At 44.2% G+C, this 19,687-nt stretch overlaps 1 protein-coding gene across 1 annotated transcript in view; it reads right to left on the reverse strand.

Annotated features, from left to right (window-relative positions):
• LOC126471615 (relaxin receptor 1) overlaps positions 1 to 19,687 on the reverse strand; it is a 752,030-nt gene that overhangs the window by 317,798 nt on the left and 414,545 nt on the right. The window contains exon 7 of the mRNA XM_050099855.1: positions 16,818 to 16,961. Within this exon, the coding sequence (XP_049955812.1) occupies positions 16,818 to 16,961 (144 nt within the window). The remainder of the gene's footprint in view (positions 1 to 16,817; positions 16,962 to 19,687) is intronic.

Here is a 19,687-nt window from a genome sequence, read left to right on the forward strand (position 1 = left end):
TTGCTTCCCCTATACATAACCTCGGCATACATGAGTGTAATATTGTCATAAATAAAATAAGGACACCAACAAAATGTCTCATACAGGCTAGGTTAAGCCAAGATATTACCCATAAATTCAGTATATCTGTTAGAGTTACGTCTGCGTCATTTCATTATTCTAGGAGAAAGTATTCACGTGTCATATTCCTTTGTCCACGTGTAGTCACAGTTTCATCAACAGAATAACAGAGAGAATAAGCCGTAGAAAAGCACCACGAAGAATGGTGCAGGTATCCCTTCGCCTGCGAAATGGCCAGCTCTCGAGAAAGAAATTAAACACTTCGTGGCGTGGAGCTTACTTGCGCGCTGCACAAACATTTTCTTCAGCGATGCGTCGTACGTTAATATTACCAAGAGGAGACGCGTCTTATGTGTGTCATCACTCAGAACTAACCCTTAAGGGTGCCTAACGCAATTCGGAGAAGCCTGAGCTGCGAGATCTCGTGAAAGAAATTACACTCGTTCCAAGCTAACCTTCTACGTGGAGCTAGCTTCTGTGTTACACAGACATTGCAATACGTGACATGTCATGTGTTCATATTACCAAGTTCTACATCTGCACTGATCAGCCAGAACATAATGGCAACCTACCTAATAGCCGGCAACTTTGGCACGGGTAACAGCGGCGACGCGTCGTGGCATGGAAGTAATGAGGCCTTCGTAGGTAGCTGGAGAGAGTTGGAACCACGTCTGCTCGCACAAGTCACCTAATTCCTGTAAAATGGCTCTGAGCATTATGGGACTTAACATCTGAGATCATAAGTCCCCTAGAACTTAGAACTACTTAAACCTAACTAACCTAAGGACATCCATGCCCGAGGCAGGATTCGAACCTGCGACCGTAGCGATCACGCGGTTCCAGACTGAAGCGCCTAGAACCGCACGGTCACACCGGCCGGCCATTCCCGTAAATTCCGAGGAGGAAGCGATGAGCTCTGACACCACGTTCCATCACATCCCAGATGTGTGCGATCAGGTTCAGATCTGGTGAGTTGACGGGCCAGCACATCAATTGGAACTTGCCATTGTGTTCCTCGAACCACTCCATCACACTATTGGCCTTTGGCATGGCACATTATCTTGTTGAAAAATGACACTGCCGTCTGGAAACATGATCGTCATGAAGAAGTGTACTTGGTCAGCAACCAGTGTATGATACTCCTTGGCCGTCATGGTACCTTGCACGAGCTCCAATTGACCATTTTCCCCGCGTAATGCAGCAGTTCGACGTGGCTTGGACTCAACAGATCGTTGGAAGTCCTCTGCAGAAATACTGAGCCATGATGCCTCTATAGCCGTCCATAGCTGCGGAAGTGTTACTATTGCAGGATTCTGTGCAGGAACGTACCTCTCGGTTATGTCCCATAAATGTTCGATGGGGTTCATGTCGGGTGATTTGGGTGGCTAGATCATTCACTCGAATTGTCCAGAAAGTTCTTCAAACCAATAGCGAACAATTGTGGTCCGGTGAAATGGTGCATTGTTATCCATAAAACTTCCACCGTTGTTTGGGAACGTGAACAAGTAGCCAGACATAGCCATTTCTACTCAATGATCCATGCAAACACAGCCCACACCATCACGGCGCCACCACGAGCTTGCACAGTGCCTTGTTGACAATTTAGTCCATGGCTTCATGCGTTCGGCGTCCCACTCGAACCCTACCATCAGCTCTTACGAACTGAAATCAAGACTCATCTGACCAGGCCACGGTTTTCCAGTCGTCTGGGGTACAATCGATATGGTCAAGAATCTAGGAGAGGCGCTGTAGGCGATGTCATGCTGTTAACAAAGACACTAGCGCGTCGGTCGTCTGCTGCCATAGCCCATTAACACCAAATTTCACCGCACTGTCCTAACGGATACGTTCGTCGTATTTCCCACATTAATTTCTGAGATTCTTTGACGAAGTGTTGCTTGTCTGTTAGCACTGACAAATCTCTGCAAACGTCGCTGCTCTCGGTCGGTAAGTGAATACCGTCGGATACTGCCTAAAATTTGGCAATATAGGCATACTCTTGACACTGCAGACCTCGGAATATTGAATTTCCTAATGATTTCCGAAATCGAATGTTCCATGTCTAGCTCCAACTACCATCCTGCGTTCAAAGTTGGTTAATTCCCGTCGTGCCGCCATAATTACGTCGGAAACCTCTTCAGATGAATCACCTGAGTACACATGACAACTGCCTTAATGTATTGCCGTTTTATACCTTGTGTACGCGATACTACCGCCATATGTATATGTGAATATCGCTATCCCATGACTTTTCAGCCACCTCCTTGTAATGCAACCTTGTGGGAATCCCAAACACTTGATCACTGCTCAAGAATGGGTCACACTAGTGATTCTATACGTGGTCTCCTTTAAATGTGAAGAACACTTCTGTAAAATGCTCCCATTCCATTTCATATCGCCTTTATACACTCCTGGAAATTGAAATAAGAACACCGTGAATTCATTGTCCCAGGAAGGGGAAACTTTATTGACACATTCCTGGGGTCAGATACATCACATGATCACACTGACAGAACCACAGGCACATAGACACAGGCAACAGAGCATGCACAATGTCGGCACTAGTACAGTGTATATCCACCTTTCGCAGCAATGCAGGCTGCTATTCTCCCATGGAGACGATCGTAGAGATGCTGGATGTAGTCCTGTGGAACGGCTTGCCATGCCATTTCCACCTGGCGCCTCAGTTGGACCAGCGTTCGTGCTGGACGTGCAGACCGCGTGAGACGACGCTTCATCCAGTCCCAAACATGCTCAATGGGGGACAGATCCGGAGATCTTGCTGGCCAGGGTAGTTGACTTACACCTTCTAGAGCACGTTGGGTGGCACGGGATACATGCGGACGTGCATTGTCCTGTTGGAACAGCAAGTTCCCTTGCCGGTCTAGGAATGGTAGAACGATGGGTTCGATGACGGTTTGGATGTACCGTGCACTATTCAGTGTCCCCTCGACGATCACCAGTGGTGTACGGCCAGTGTAGGAGATCGCTCCCCACACCATGATGCCGGGTGTTGGCCCTGTGTGCCTCGGTCGTATGCAGTCCTGATTGTGGCGCTCACCTGCACGGCGCCAAACACGCATACGACCATCATTGGCACCAAGGCAGAAGCGACTCTCATCGCTGAAGACGACACGTCTCCATTCGTCCCTCCATTCACGCCTGTCGCGACACCACTGGAGGCGGGCTGCACGATGTTGGGGCGTGAGCGGAAGACGGCCTAACGGTGTGCGGGACCGTAGCCCAGCTTCATGGAGACGGTTGCGAATGGTCCTCGCCGATACCCCAGGAGCAACAGTGTCCCTAATTTGCTGGGAAGTGGCGGTGCGGTCCCCTACGGCACTGCGTAGGATCCTACGGTCTTGGCGTGCATCCGTGCGTCGCTGCGGTCCGGTCCCAGGTCGACGGGCACGTGCACCTTCCGCCGACCACTGGCGACAACATCGATGTACTGTGGAGACCTCACGCCCCACGTGTTGAGCAATTCGGCGGTACGTCCACCCGGCCTCCCGCATGCCCACTATACGCCCTCGCTCAAAGTCCGTCAACTGCACATACGGTTCACGTCCACGCTGTCGCGGCATGCTACCAGTGTTAAAGACTGCGATGGAGCTCCGTATGCCACGGCAAACTGGCTGACACTGACGGCGGCGGTGCACAAATGCTGCGCAGCTAGCGCCATTCGACGGCCAACACCGCGGTTCCTGGTGTGTCCGCTGTGCCGTGCGTGTGATCATTGCTTGTACAGCCCTCTCGCAGTGTCCGGAGCAAGTATGGTGGGTCTGACACACCGGTGTCAATGTGTTCTTTTTTCCATTTCCAGGAGTGTATTTGACAGATGTGACGGTGTCAGGCAGTACACTACTAACGCTGTATTCGAACATTACAGGATTGTTTCCCTACTCATCTGAATTAACTTATATTTCTCTAAATTTAGTGGAAGCAACTATTCATCACACAAAGTAGAAAATTTGTCTAATTTATCTTGCATCCTCCTACTGTCTCTCATCGACGACACCTTCCCGTACACCTCAGAATCATCAGCAACCAGCCACAAATTGCTGCTCATCCCGTCCGTCGATCTCTTATGTATGTAGAGAACAGGAGCGTCATATCACACTTCCCTGGGGCACTTATGGCAATGCCTATATCTATGCTGATTACGCGCTGTCGAGGACAACGTACTGGATTCGATTACTTAAGAAGTCTGCGAGCCATTCACATATCTCGGAACCTACCCGTATGCTCGTAGCTTTACTTTTTCTTCCAGTGGATTGTTTACAACAATTTTTAAGAGGGAATAAATATTCTGCGCAGCGACAGCGAAAACGTCCAACTCCTTAAACGGATGTATAGAAGGGGATCGTGAGTAAGCACCAAGTATTTTTCTTACGGCATATTTTTGAACAATGTAGACTGTCTATCTTAAAGAAGAGTTACCCTAGAACATCACGCCATATGACGTTTATGAATTGAAATACGCAAAATATATCAACTTACTGATTTGTCTCTCGCCAAGATTTTCGATGATTCTGTGTGCAAATGTTCAGTACTTGCGGATGTGCAGAACTGAATATGTTGTGTCTTTCTAAAATTCCATGTGAGACCATTTGCCGATAACCATTCAATCATGCTTTTAAAAACATTCTTCACCATTTCTCCTGTTGCTGTATGTATGCTTGACTTAATTTTAATATCTTATAAATTACAGAGTGCAGCAATCAGTCGTCCTTTTTAGATTTTATTACGCAAATCCAGATTTCGGCTAGTAGCTAGCCATTCTCAATGCACTATTTTCTATTGTCAGTGCATGTGAGTCCCTGTTGTTCCGGCATCAGTCACAGTTCTTTGAGTATTCATAAAACTGTGATTGGCGCCCGGACAACAGGGACTTACATGCATTGTCAATTCAGATTTCTTTAGAAAATCGGCATTTAAATCACCACAAAGTATTAATTGGTTGCTGCTGTTTGACAAACCCTTAGTAAGGAATCAAAATTCCTTACAGACAGTTCAGTATTTTCCATCTGGGATCTATATGCAGTTATAGTTAAAAGTGAACTATTTTTCAGTATTAAACCACAAACACACACATTGTAAGTAGGCTGTTTAGGTTTTTATGTTGGTAACGTCACGTAGCGCTCTGTATGAAAATCACTGGCAGTGCTGCGGGCAGTCTGTGGCTGGTTGGCATTGTTAGAATATTCGCTATTGTAGGACTGGGTAGTTGGATGTGAACAGCGCGTAGCGTTACGCAGTTGGAGGTGAGCCGCCAGCAGTGGTGGATGTGGGAAGAGAGATGGAAGAGTTTTGAGAGCGGACGATCTGGACGTGTGTCCGTCAGAAAAACGAAATTTGTAAGACTGGATGTCATGAACTGATATATATATTATGACTTTTGATCACTATTAAGGTAAATACATTGTTTGTTCTCTATCAAAATCTTTCATTTGCTAACTATGCCTGTCAGTAGTTAGTGCCTTCAGTAGTTAGAATCTTTCATTTAGCTGGCAGTATTGGCGCTCGTTGTATTGCAGTAGTTCGAGTAACGAAGATTTTTGTGAGGTAAGTGTTTCATGAAAGGTGTAGGTTATCGTCAGTCACGGCCATTCTTTTGTAGGGGTTATTGAAAGTCAGATTGCGTTGCGCTAAAAATATTGTGTGTCAGTTTAGTGATGATAAGAATAAGTAAAGAGAGAAATGTCTGAGCACGTTCAGTTTTGCTCAGCTGTTTGAAAATCAAATAACGTAAGGAGTTTACCAGCACAGCAATTAATAAATTTTTCTAAGGGGAGGTTTAAACTTTTATGTGTTGATCACTATAAAATCTACTTGTCGCAATGTTTTTGAACTTGGGTTCTGTGTTAATATATGTAACATCTCATCGCTTTGCTATATTATTTCTACATGGGTACAATGCTAGAATGTAATCTTTTGTATTTAACTTCTCTATCCCTGTGGTACTCACATAGACACAGAATGTCTATCTTTTCATAGCTCTCTATATTTTCTAAACAGATGAGGAGCTCTTCTACCTTATTACTCAACCGTGTAATATTGTGAGTAAATAAGCTAATCTTCATTTTCTGTGCATTCGTAACTACACTACTGGCCATTAAAATTGCTACACCAAGAAGAAATGTAGATAATAAACGGGTATTCATAGACAAATATATTATACTAGAACTGACATGTGATCACATTTTCTCCGGCCGGTGTGACCAAGCGGTTCTAGGCGCTTCAGTCTGGAACCACGCGACCGCTACGGTCGCAGGTTCGAATCCTGCCTCGGCCATGGATGTGTGTGATGTCCTTAGGATAGTTAGGTTTAAGTAGTTCTAAGTTCTAGGGGACTGATGACCTCAGATGTTAAGTTCGATAGTGCTCAGATCCATTTGAACCATTTTTTCTATTACATTTTCACGCAGTTTGGATGCATAGATCCTGAGAAATCAGTACCCAGAACAACCACCTCTGGCCGTAATAACAGCCTTGATAAGCCTGGGCATTGAGTCAAACAGAGCTTGGACGGCGTGTACAGGTACAGCTACCCATGCAGCTTTAACACGATACCATAGTTCATCAAGAGTAGTGACTGGCGTATTGTGACGAGCCAGTTTCTCGGCCACCATTGACCAGACGTTTTCAGTTGGTGAGAGATCTGGAGAATGTGCTGGCCAGGGTAGAAGTCGAACATTTTCTGTATCCAGAAACGCCCATACAGGACCTGCAACATGCGGTCGTGTATTATCCTGCTGAAATGTAGAGTTTCGCAGGGATCGAATGAAGGGTAGAGCCACGGGTCGCAACACATCTGAAATGTAACGTCCACTGTTCAAAGTGCCGTCAATGCGAACAAGAGGTGACCGAGACGTGTAACCAATGGCACGCCATACCATCACGCCGGGTGATACGGCAGTATGGCGATGACGAATACACGCTTCCAATGTGCGTTCACAGCGATGTCGCCAAACACGGATGCTACCATCATGATGCTGTAAACAGAACCTGGATTCATCCGAAAAAATGACGTTTTGCCATTCGTGAACGCAGGTTCGTCGTTGAGTACACCATCGCAGGCGCTCCTGTCTGTGATGCAGCGTCAAGGGTAACCGCAGCCACGGTCTCCTTGCTGATAGTCCATGCTGCTGCAAACGTCGTCGAACTGTTCGTGCAGATGAATGTTGTCTTGCAAACGTCCCCATCTGTTGACTCAGGGATCGAGATGTGGCTGCACGACCCGTTACAGCCGTGCGGATAAGATGCCTGTCATCTCGACTGCTAGTGATACGAGGCCGTTGGGATCCTGCACGTCGTTCCGTATTACCCTTCTGAATCCACCTATTCCATATTCTGCTAACAGTCACTGGATCTAGACCAACGCGAGCAGTATTGTCGCGATACGATAAAGCGCAATCGCGATAGGCTTCAATCCGAACTTTATCAAAGTCGGAAACGTGATGGTACGCATTTCTCCTCCTTAAACGAGGCATTACAACAACGTTTCACCGGGCAACGCCGGTCAACTGCTGTTTGTGTTTGAGATATCGGTTGGAAACTTTCATCAGGTCAGCAAGTTGTAGGTGTCGCCACCGGCGCCAACCTTGTGTGAATGCTCTGAAAAGCTAATCATTTGCATGTCACAGCATCTTCTTCGTGTCGGTTAAATTTCGAGTCTGTAGCACGTCATCTTCGTGGTGTAGCAATTTTAATGGCCAGTAGTGTATTTTGTGGGGCTCGTCTGTTAATTTAGCTACTTTCATAACAGAGTGCTTGTATCCTGATTCTAATCTCTCTGACAGCGGAAATCAGAGGGATCTCTCTTTGTGTGATGGTAGCGCCGCATACAATTTCTGCAAGAAGCTCAGCCAAACTTTCTTTCTCCTCTCTTATCCAGATATAGGCCGTGCCTAGTATATCCTCGTCTTCCAGTTGTAGCATCAGTCACTGCGCTCGTGTGCGATTTCATTTCATTTACTAGCAGCTTGCTTCACACTGTGTTCACATGGCCCACAGCTGTGTTAACCTCCAGAAATTTTATACTTATGCATGTAGTTGCTACTCATATTACGTGTAGGTCATCCTTAATGCTGTAATTTCTGTCTTTAGTCATGTTCTTCCCTGCTGCACTTAAGATGGTGACCTGATCCTCTTTGTCAAAATCTCCACACAAATTCCCTATGTCCCTTGTTATCCGGCTAACTCCAGCACTTGGCTTCACATTATTTGTGACATGGTACCCTGTTCCTAATTTTCCCTATACCATCTGGTAACAAGTCAAACGTATTAGGTATTGTAAGCATAAACGGAGATGAAGCTTCACTGTTGGTCCCCTTTCGCCCATTACTTTTATCCTCACCCAGTTCCTACATTCTTTTTACCCCTTCAGCATACCTAGTTCAAATTTCGAAAAATTTAATTGAGCCTGAAGAGCACAAATCTTTCTCTCCTATTCAGCGTTTCTCCTCTCTTTTTTGTAGAGCCTACCGTTCCATGGGAGAGCCTCATTTAATTCCCTGTTCAGGTCCCCACTGCAAATGAAATCGTCCCAGTGGAATTATAGTCCACAATCTACACGTACCACTGACTACCCTAAGGCAACATCCATACTTATCATGCATTGCAACACTGGTTAAAAAAATTAAAAACAGAATTAAATCACTTAACACACTTTGCACCACACGAATTTTGGCAAATTATGAGCAGCAAACTTTGATCTACGGGTTAATGATTCAGGTTTATGGTATAAAGTAGAAAGTTAATTTTCTCCGCTTAAAACTTAACACTCACTTAACTGTTAATTAACATATTCGCAATAAAATGTAGCTTTTAATCACTATTTATACGAGTATTATTTGATTTTACACATACTATCGGCAGGATACTGCCGACTGCCTGTGATGCGATTTTGCTTGATAATTTAAGGAAAAAGAAAACCTTATATCACGAAATCTTCAAATGTCCGGAGACAAGAAAGAACGAATTTACGTATAGAGTATTCTTCACACAATTACTTTAGCCTACTAAAACTAATTATTTTTAACTAGTAACACAAGTGTGGCTTCAGTCGGGCACCAGTGCTGCCAACCAGGCGACTGGTGAGCATTCATCAGACAACCTTTAACCACCACCTAGCCCAAAAATACCCGTATGTGCACTCCGTAAGTACTCTGCTACCTGAGTGGCTACTTTCTTTGCGTAGCGAATCCCAGACCTACCAAGGAGAGTCCTAGAACTTTCCACTCCCCAATGCAGCTGAAGTGTAATCTGCGAAAAGTCTATGATTTTGGTATAACTCTCTTCAGCAGCCAATGGTCGATATCAAAACATGCAATCAATATACGAACGACCATACCCAACTGAAAACCCTTTCTTTGGTTAACTTTCACATATGGAAATCTGATTTTGTTGTATTGTAGTATATGGAACTGGGGACCTAGAAAGTACGAAGAGGCTTTGTCCACACCATAGCCCTCTGTGGTACACAACCCCACAATAGGTTACAGCAGTCCACTCACCCCACCGTCGCCACACACCGAACCCAGGATTATTGTGCGGTTCGACCCCCAGTGGAGCCCCCCAGGAACGTCTCACACCAGACGAGTGTAACCCCAATGTTCGCGTGGTAGAGTAATTATGGTGTACGCGTACGTGGAGAAAGTGTTTGCGCAGCAATCGCTGACACAGTGTAACTGAGGCTGAATAAGGGGAACCAGCCCGCATTCGCCGAGGCAGATGGAAAACCTCCTTAAAAACCATCCACAGACTGGTCGGCACACTGGACCTCGGCCAACCAGGCAGGCTGATTCTATTGTAGCAAATCATACACTTTCAGCTACAATGTAAAATGGCTTGAAATTGCATGTCTCTTTTCAAACCAATAATTTCACATATATTTGCCTTATTAGTTACCGTCGTGTGATCCATACGAGGGTCATTCCGTAAGTCATAGAAACTACGGTTTATCGCGCGAACATGTGGCATCACCGTAATCGCAGTAAATACACTGACGGAAAAATATCGCAACAGCACAAAGTGACTGATCTAGAGTAACGAAATTTCGGGAATACATTTGTCTAGGTAACATATTTAAGTGATTAACATTGCAACATTACAGGTTAACATAAGTACGAGATAAGCCGTTCCAAGTACGAAATTCTGGCACATTAATAACCGGCGTAACCGCCAGAGTGTTGAATGCAAGCACGCAAACGAGCATGCACTGTGTTGTACAGGTGCCAGACGTCAGCTTGTGGTATTGTATTCCATGCCTTTTGCACTTGGTTGGCCAGTATATGGATGGTTAATGTTGTTTGTGGGTGACGCTCGAATTGTCATCCGATGATATCTCATATGTGCTTGATGGGAGAGAGATCTGGTGACCGAGCAGGCCAAGGCAACATGTCAACATTCTGTGGATGATGTTGTGTAACAATAGTGAGTGGCATGTGGGCGAGCGTTATCTTGTTGGAAAACACCCACTGGAACGCTGTTCATGAATGGAAGCATAACAAGTCGAATCACCAGATGAAGTACAAATTTGCAGTTAGTGTGCGTAGGATAACCACGAGAGTGCTCTTGCTTTCATACTAAATCGCACCCCAGACCATAGTTCCAGGCGTAGGTCCAGAATGCAGACAGCTTGGTTGCAGGCCCTAAACTGGCCTAGTTCTAACCAACACGCAGGTGTTATTGGAACCAATGCAGAACCAGTTTTCATCAGAAAACACAACAGACTTCAATCCTGCCCTCCAGTGAGCTCTCGCATGAGACCACTGAAATCGCAAATGACAGTTGTTAGAGGTCAGTGGAACCCACGCTGCAGGGCGTCTGTCTCAGAGCTGAACTTGAAGTAACAGATTTTTAACTTTCCTTTGTGTCACTTTGGTGCCAACTGCTCCTAAAATTGCTGCTGTAGCAGCAGTACGATGCGCCAGAGCCATAAGCCGAACACAGTGGTCTTCCCTCTCGGTAGTGCCACGTGGCCGTCCGGACACGGTCTTCTTGCAACCGCACATTCTCGTGGCCACTCTGCTAGCAATCATGTGGCTACATTCCTGCCAAGTCTTTCTACAATATCGCAGAAGAAACATTCAGCTTCTCGTAGCCCTATTAAACGACCTCTTCCAAACTTAGTGAGGTGTTGATAAGGGCGTTTTTGTTCCCTTAGAGGCATTCTTCACTAATATTAACTCATCACGTTAAATCTCAAAGATAATTAACGCACACGACTGTTACAGCGTTTATTTAAAGTAAATCTGATTTACATCCTCATATTGACGTTACTAACGCCACATTTACGTTGCTGGCGAAAAAATTGGATAGACATCTACTTTCAGATGTAGAAACACGCCTACCATCTTCCAATTCCTTATAGGTGTTGCGATTTTTTTCTGTCAATGCACATTCGAAAGGCCGGCCGTTGTGGCCGAGTGGTTCTAGGCGCTACAGTCTGGAACCGCGCGACCGCTACGGTCGCAGGTTCGAATCCGGCCTCGGGCATGGGTGTGTGTGATGTGCTTAGGTTAGTTAGGTTTAAGTAGTTCTAAGTTCTAGGGGACTGATGACCTCAGAAGTTAAGTCCCATAGTGCTCAGAGCCATTTGAACCATTTGAACCACATTCTAAAGCCCGCGGTCAACATCGCCGAAATCAAACGACAGACTGCGACCGAATGCGAGGATGGCTCGGTACGAGCGCCTGAAACATTAAATGTTAGCTTGGCTGTGTTACAAGATGGATCCTTCCGCACCCATGCTACTCACCAGACCTCATTCCGTGCGACTTCGACCTCATTCCACAGCTGAAGAAACCACTGCATGGGAGGCGCTTTGCAGACAGGACGGATATCCTCACGGCATTTCAGTGATTGGTGGCACACATTAATGGCAATGCCTATGGCATTCAGTGCCTTCCCCATCTATGACGACGCTGTGTGGGTGCACTACGGGTAGTTTGAAGGACAGTAGTTGATTTTGATTCATTTTGTTCGTTTTCTATTCGTGCACAATAAATTTACACAGAGTTCCAATGCGTGTGTTTCACTTCAACCTTTGCATGACCTCCCGTAATCGAAACCTATTTTGTGTTTGCACTCACATGCATTCATTTACACGCTGCCTTACCGGTTCAATGCACATCGTGGAATTTCCATGATGTCGCATTATCGCAAGACATACCGTAGTAGCCATGACTTATGGAATGATCCTCGTATTTTCCTTTGGTTTCCTTTTTATGGGTCAAATGGCTCTGAGCACTATGGGACTTAACTTCTGAGGCTATCAGTCCCCTAGAATTTAGAACTACTTAAACCTAACTAACCTAAGGACATCACACACATCCATGCCCGAGGCAGGATTCGAACCTGCGACCGTAGCGGTCGCGCGGTTCCAGACTGTAGCGCCTAGAACCGCTGGGCCACCCAGACCAGCTCCTTTTTATGCATTAGGCCTAATGACACTAATATTTATTGAAAATCAGAACCATCTTTTATCCGCTATGAGATGCTTCTTTTATGTGTATCTCCCATGAGCTAACCCCATGAAGCCTGGCAGGAAAGCACTGCCTGATATTTTCTTTTTACGCTGTTTAAAACCAAAGTTTTTAAACAACTGAGCTATCTCATTCAAGTAAGAGGCCGAAATATCTCCAATGAGACAGCATCTTTCTGATGTGTAGCTATATTTCAATTAATGCGAATTAATTAAAATATGCCGCGCGGTATTAGCCGAGTGGTCTGGGGTGCTGCAGTCATGGACTATGCGGCTGATCCCGGCGGAGGTTCGAGTCCTCCCTCGGGCATGGGTGTGTGTGTGTGTGTGTGTGTGTGTGTGTGTGTGTGTGTGTGTTTGTTAAGTTAAGTAGTGTGTAAGCTTAGGGACTGATGACCTTAGCAGTTAAGTACCATAAGATTTCACACACATTTGAACACAATTAAAATATAAGGAGGAATATATCGATTAACTGAAAAAAATTTATTCAGTTTTAGTACTCCACAAATCAAACGGTATCGTTAAGTATATATAAAAATAACATTTCATACTATTTTTATACTTACAATTTTATGGCAATTTTAATGTCTTTAACACTCCTATCGTTATGTCAACTTTGTTGAATAAACTCTCCTTCCGAACAAGTCTTGAAGATCCAACAATGCCGACCAACTGGCGTGTCATCGTTAGCCCAGGGACGCCACAAGTTGCGGATGTGGCGGTGCATGTGGTCGGCACGCCGTTCTCCTGGCCATTATCAGTTTTTGTGAGCGGAGCCGCTGCTTCTCAATCAAGTACCTCCTTACTTGGCCTCACATGAGCTGAGCGCACCGCGCTTGCTGGCAGTTCTTGGCAGATCATGACGGACACCTATGTAAGTGCTAACCACGCCCGACAGCCCTTAATTTCAGTGATCAGGCGAGAACCGGTGTTACTACTGTGGCAAGGCCATTACCCGATTTAATAAGCATGTTATAAATCTAATTTTCTTTCGTACAGAACTACCACACTGTTAGGGACTCGAGTCTCTATTACGATGATCCACGTAGAAACTTGGCCTTCAGCTTAAATTAAGAAGATATAAAACATCCTGGCTGATCCAAACTGTGTACCGGACAGAGATGCGAACGTTCTGGAAAATATAAATAAAGATGCATATCGTCACGAATCACGTCTCAGCTGATGCTGTCACAGTAACGCCAAGAGCCATGTGCCATGACCAGCTGGTTGATCTGAACGTCGGGGTATGTGCAGCAGTGGGCGTCGAGTTGGTATTGACGTATACCAAATTGTTAGGTAAGTATATCCCTTCGAGATTATTTTATAGCGTAATTAATAATTTCAACCATGTTAAATTTTCGACAACTGTGTTATGGTGTTTATCCCGCAAGTGGAAAACAGACACATATTAAACAAAGTTTTATTTTTCAAATTATTAATTGGCAGTATGATATCGAAATGTTCAAAAATGGCTCAAATGGCTCTGAGCACTATGGGACTAAACTGCTGAGGTAATTAGTCCCCTAGAACTTAGAACTAGTTAAACCTAACTAACCTAAGGACATCACAAACATCCATGCCCGAGGCAGGATTCGAACCTGCGACCGTAGCGGTCTTGCGGTTCCAGACTGCAGCGCCTTTAACCGCACGGCCACTTCGGCCGGCTCGAAATGTGCTCAGGAAGTCAAGGGTAGTTATCGACCTGCATCTTAAGATAAAACAAAAATAACAGAGGTCACAGAGAATATTATAGACACGAATGTTGTGGATTTGCTGATCCACATATTACGAGAGCGTGCTGAAAAGCAATGCCTCCGAAATTTTTTGCGAAAACTCTTAATAGATTTTTCAACTAAAAGAAACGTCATTAACTTTCTACCTCATTAGTCTTCCTATTTATGCATTTGCAGCCCTCTGTCGCAAAAGGTCGAACTGTAACGTGTAACATGGGGTTGTGTAACGTGTCTACGAGGGCTATTCGGGAAGCGAGGTCCGATCGGTCGCGGAGCGGAAATCACTGTGAGAATCAAAAATTTTTTATTTGCCACAGTTATATCTTCCAGCTACTTCTCATGCTCCGACGTAGACACTTGCAGTAGCGTTGTACCAAATTTCCAATACCCTCGTCATAGAAGGCAGACGCCTGTGCTTTCCACCAATTCTCTACGTTGGTCTGCAGCTCGTTGTCTGTGTCAGAATGTTGTCTTGATAGCCAGTAGCTCACGTGAGCAGAGATGAAACTGCTCACTGTGCGCTCAGAACTGAAAACAGTGACCTGAAGCGATCGACGGGCATACTAAAGACACTACCCAACGCATTTGTGCAAAGCTTCATCGGATTTTTCACTGTGATCTCCATTTCACGCCTTAATTTCCGGATAGCCCTCGTGTGTTGGTGCGTGAGAAACAGCCGCTGTAATCTAGTTTCAAATTTGAAGAGTTTGTCCACACATGGAGCACCCTCTCCTTCAGCATTTTGTTTTTAATGTTTTAAACATTCCTATCCTTATGTCAGCTCGGCTTAATGAACTCTCCGTCCGAACAGGGATTGAAGGCCCAACGGTACCGACCGACTGCCGTGATAGCCTCAGCCCAGAGACATCACAGGTATTGATGTGGAGGGCCGTGTGGTCATCACATCGCTCTCCTGAGCGCTGCGACATCTGCAACAATGCGACGCCTTGCGTACACTGTCGTCGATCATCCTGCATTCAATCCCGACTTGGTTCAATTCGATTTTCTTCTGTTTCCAAACCCTGAAGAACACCTTCGAGGACTTCACTTTGATAGTGATTGAGCGGAGTAAGAAGAGAAGAGGTTGTGCATTCGTCACTAATGTAAAACATTATACAGCGATGGTATCAACGAACTAGCCTCTCGTTGGGAGAAACGTGTTCGTCTTCAGGGTCACTATGTTGATAAATACACTGAGGTGACAAAAGTCATAGGATACCGATATGCACATACACAGAATGCGATAGTATTGCTTACACAAGGTATAAAAGGACAGCGTACTGTCGGAGCTGTCATTAGTTCTCCAGTAATTCACGTGAAAAGGTTTCCGAAGGGAATTAACAGACTTAGAACGTGGAATGGTAGCTGGAGCTAGACGTATGGGCTATCCATTTCGTAAATCATTGGGGAATTCAGTATTCCGAGATTCATGGTGACAAGAGAGTGCCCAGAATACTAGATTTAAGGCATTACCTCTCACCACGGACAACGCAGTAACCGATGGTCTCCACTTAACGACCGAAAGCAGTGGCGTTTGCGTAGAGTTTTCAGTGCGAACAGACAAGCATCACATCGTCGAATAACCGCAGAAATCAATGTGGGACGTACCACGAACGTATTCGTTAGGACAGTGTGGCGACTGGAAAACCGTGGCCCGGTCAGATGAGTCCGACGTCAGTTCGTAAGAGCTGATGGTAGGGTTCGAGTGGGGCGCAGACCCCAGACCACACGAAGCCATGGACGCAAGACGTTATCAAGGCACTGTGTAAGCTATTGGTAGCTTCATGGTGGTGTGGGCTGTGTTTGCGTAGATCATTGACTGGGAATGGTTATGTTCGGCTACTTGGAGTCAATTTGCAGCCGTTCATGGACTTCATGTTCCCAAACAACGATGGGAGCTTTATGGATGACAATGCACCAGGCCACAAATGTTCGCTATTGGTTTGAAGAACATTATGGACAGTTAGAGCGAATGATTTGGCCACTCGGATCACCCAACATGAATCCAATCGATTATTTATGGGACATAATCGAAAGGTCAGTTCGTGCACAAAATCCTGCACCGGCAACACTTTCTGTATTATGGATTGCTACAGTATGGCTCAAGATAGCAGGGGGCTTTCAACGATTGGTCTGCATGCCACGTCGAGTTGCTGCACTAGGACGGGTTAAAGGAGGTCTACTTCTAATATATAACACACTTCCCAACGCATTTGTGCAAAGCCTCATCGGATTTTTCATTGTGGTCTCCATTTCACGCCAGACCGGACCTTAATTTCCGGATATTAGAAGCCGTCTCATGACTTTTGTAACCTCATTTTAAATATGTAGGCAAGGTGAATAAAGACGTAGAATGTTAATAACGTTTGTTCCATTTAAAAAGCCTTAAGAGTTTTCACATAAAAAATTCGGAGGTATTACTTCGTACCTTCATGGAGGGTTGAACACTTGCCACATAAACGTTCTATAGATCTGAACGTGCATCCATTTATCTCTTACTAGCATAGAATATTAGCTGTAGATGGATTACTTACAACCAGACGAGGCTGCGCAGGCCGGTCAAGTATTGCAGGCGAACGTGGTGCAGGCGGTTGCCGTCCAGGAAGAGCCACAGTAGCGAGGACAGCCGCGACAGCTGCGGCACGCTGTCGCCCCGCAGCGCGTTGTCCGACAGGTACCTCAACAAACACGTCTTCCCTCTCATTCAGCTCGCGACAAATGGAACAAGTTAAAGAAGTAAGATGTGGCCAACTACTGCAGGAAAATCTAGGTTCAGAGTACCAGGTTACAAACTTTTTCAAGCCTAGTGCAGATCTGGGTCAGGTAACAGAGGATGTAGGTTCTTTATACAAGGATTCCACAAAGGAGGATGCCGTGGTTATAGTGGGTGGTCCGGGAAATAGCATTGACAGAGACTCTGAATATTCCATAGAGAGTGACCTGGTGAATATAGCATCAGCAACGAAGCATACGAGTGTGGGATTTGTGTCTGTGTTGAGACGCCATGATCGGCCTCATTTGAACTCTTTCGTCGGGAGGCTGAACTTGGAGTTGGAATGGCTGCTTAGGACGGATATAGGGTCCCATATTGGTTTGATTCCAGTAGATGCTATCGATAGGTGGGACTACACTAGGCATGGCCTTCACCTCAATAGGAAAGGGAAGGGAAAACTGTTTGTGTTGATTGCAGAAAACTTAAGGGGGGACACTGTCACAAGTGGTAAAATACCAGTGGTCACAGATGTCAGAGGGATGCTTAGTTAGTTAGGTTTAAGTAGTTCTAAGTTCTAGGGGACTGATGACCAAAGCAGTTAAGTCCCATAGTGCTCAGAGCCATTTGAACCATTTTGCAGACACACTCAGTTTGAGAAGACAGATGAACAGAAGTCAGATTTTAGCATACAGCCTCCATTTAAATAGTGTTTAACAGAGAGTGATCAGAAGCTGCCAGTTCATCTTCGCCAAAGCAGTTATAATCCCATTAGCATGCAGTATCAGTTACCTTTATTACACCAGAACATTCCGGGACTCAGAAATAAAGTTGATGAACTACTCATTTGTATTGATGAAATGAATTCATCTAACCAAATTGACATAATCTGCCTCTCTGAACATCAAGTGACGACTGGTATAGATATGTTAGACATTTCAGCATTTGAGCTAGCTTCCTACTCCTGCAGAGTATATATGAATGGAGGAGGAGTTGCCACATTTATTAAAAACTGCCATAAATTCAAGAACATTGACATTAATAAATTCTGTTTGGAGCAGCATCTAGAAGCATGTGCAACAGAAGTAGAGTTCCATAACAGATCCTATATAATAGTAACTATTTATCGAGCACCTGCAGGAAATTATAATCTACTCATAAATCACTTAGAAACTCTTTTGGGTTATTTGACAGGAAGAAACAAAGAAATTGTGATTGCTGGTGACTTTAATACAGATTTTTTATGCAATCTTCCAGTAAACATTTACTGCAGTTAGTAATGTTGTCTTTCAATGTAACTCACACTGTAAACTTTCTAACTAGGATCACTAAATCCTCAACGACAGCCATTGATAACATTTTTATAAACAAATCAAAGGAACAAAATCATATCATAAAACCTGTAATAAAAGGACTATGAGATCATGATATGCAGCTCCTCGTTTTAGATGTAAATTCTAAGCAGATTATGAAGACTGCTAAATCTGAGTACGGGAGAGTAGTCAATCAACCAAAAATTGAGTGTTTTAGGAAACTGCTCAAAGATATGAACTGGAAATATGTTTATAGTGCTCATGATATGAATGAAAAATATAACACATTCATGAAAAATGTCAGTACCATGTTTGAAAACTGTTTTCCTCTATAAGTTACTCAAATTAAACAGAAGTCTATAATAAAACCATGGATTACACAAGGAATAAAGATTTCCTGTAAGACAAAAAGGAAAATGTATCTGTCGATCAAGGATAGCTCCAATGCTGATGATTTAGCTAAATACAAGGAATACTGTAAAATATTAAAAAAAGTAATTCAGACATCTAAACAAATGCACTACGAGAAGAAGATAGCAATGTCAGGGAACAAAATAAAAACAATATGGGATATAGTGAAAGAGGAAACAGGTAGAACCAGAAAGGAACAGGAACAGATAGCATTAAGAGTAGATGACACATTAGTAACCGATGAGCATAGTGTGAGAAATCTATTTAACAAGTACTTTATATCCGTTACTGATAGAATGGGATTGTCAGGATCAGTAAATAATGCCCTTGAATATCTGAAACTAGCCTTTAGAAATAGCTTCAGGTACATGAATATGTCACTCAATTCACGAAAAGAAATAACTTCCATAATCAAATCTTTAAAAACAAAGCATTCTAGTTGTTACGATGAAATATCAACCAAGTTAATTAAGGCATGTTCTTGTGAGTTTAGTACAATTCTAAGTTACTTGTGTAACCAGTCAATTATAACTGGGACATTTCCTGACTGGCTAAAATATGCAGATGTTAAGCCTCTATTCAAGAAGGGGGATAAAGAGATACCATCAAACTACAGACTGATTTCACTTTTGCCAGCATTCTCAAAAATTTTAGAAAAAGTAATGTACAGGCAGCTTCTCAACCATCTGACCACAAATAACATATTATCAAGAACACAGTTTGGATTTCTGAAGGGTTCTGATATCGAGAAGGCTATTTACACCTACAGTGAAAATGTACTTAATTCATTAAATAACAAATTACAAGCAGCGGGTATTTTCTGTGATTTGTCAAAAGCATTTGATTGTGTGAACCACAACATCCTCTTAAATAAATTACAATTCTATGGTGTCACGGGCAGTGCTGCTAAATGTTTCAAGTCATACCTCGCTAACAGGAAACAAAGGGTGTCAGTGCAAGGGACTTGTGA

Source organism: Schistocerca serialis, chromosome 3, assembly GCF_023864345.2.
Source record: "Schistocerca serialis cubense isolate TAMUIC-IGC-003099 chromosome 3, iqSchSeri2.2, whole genome shotgun sequence".
Taxonomy (NCBI): domain Eukaryota; kingdom Metazoa; phylum Arthropoda; class Insecta; order Orthoptera; family Acrididae; genus Schistocerca; species Schistocerca serialis.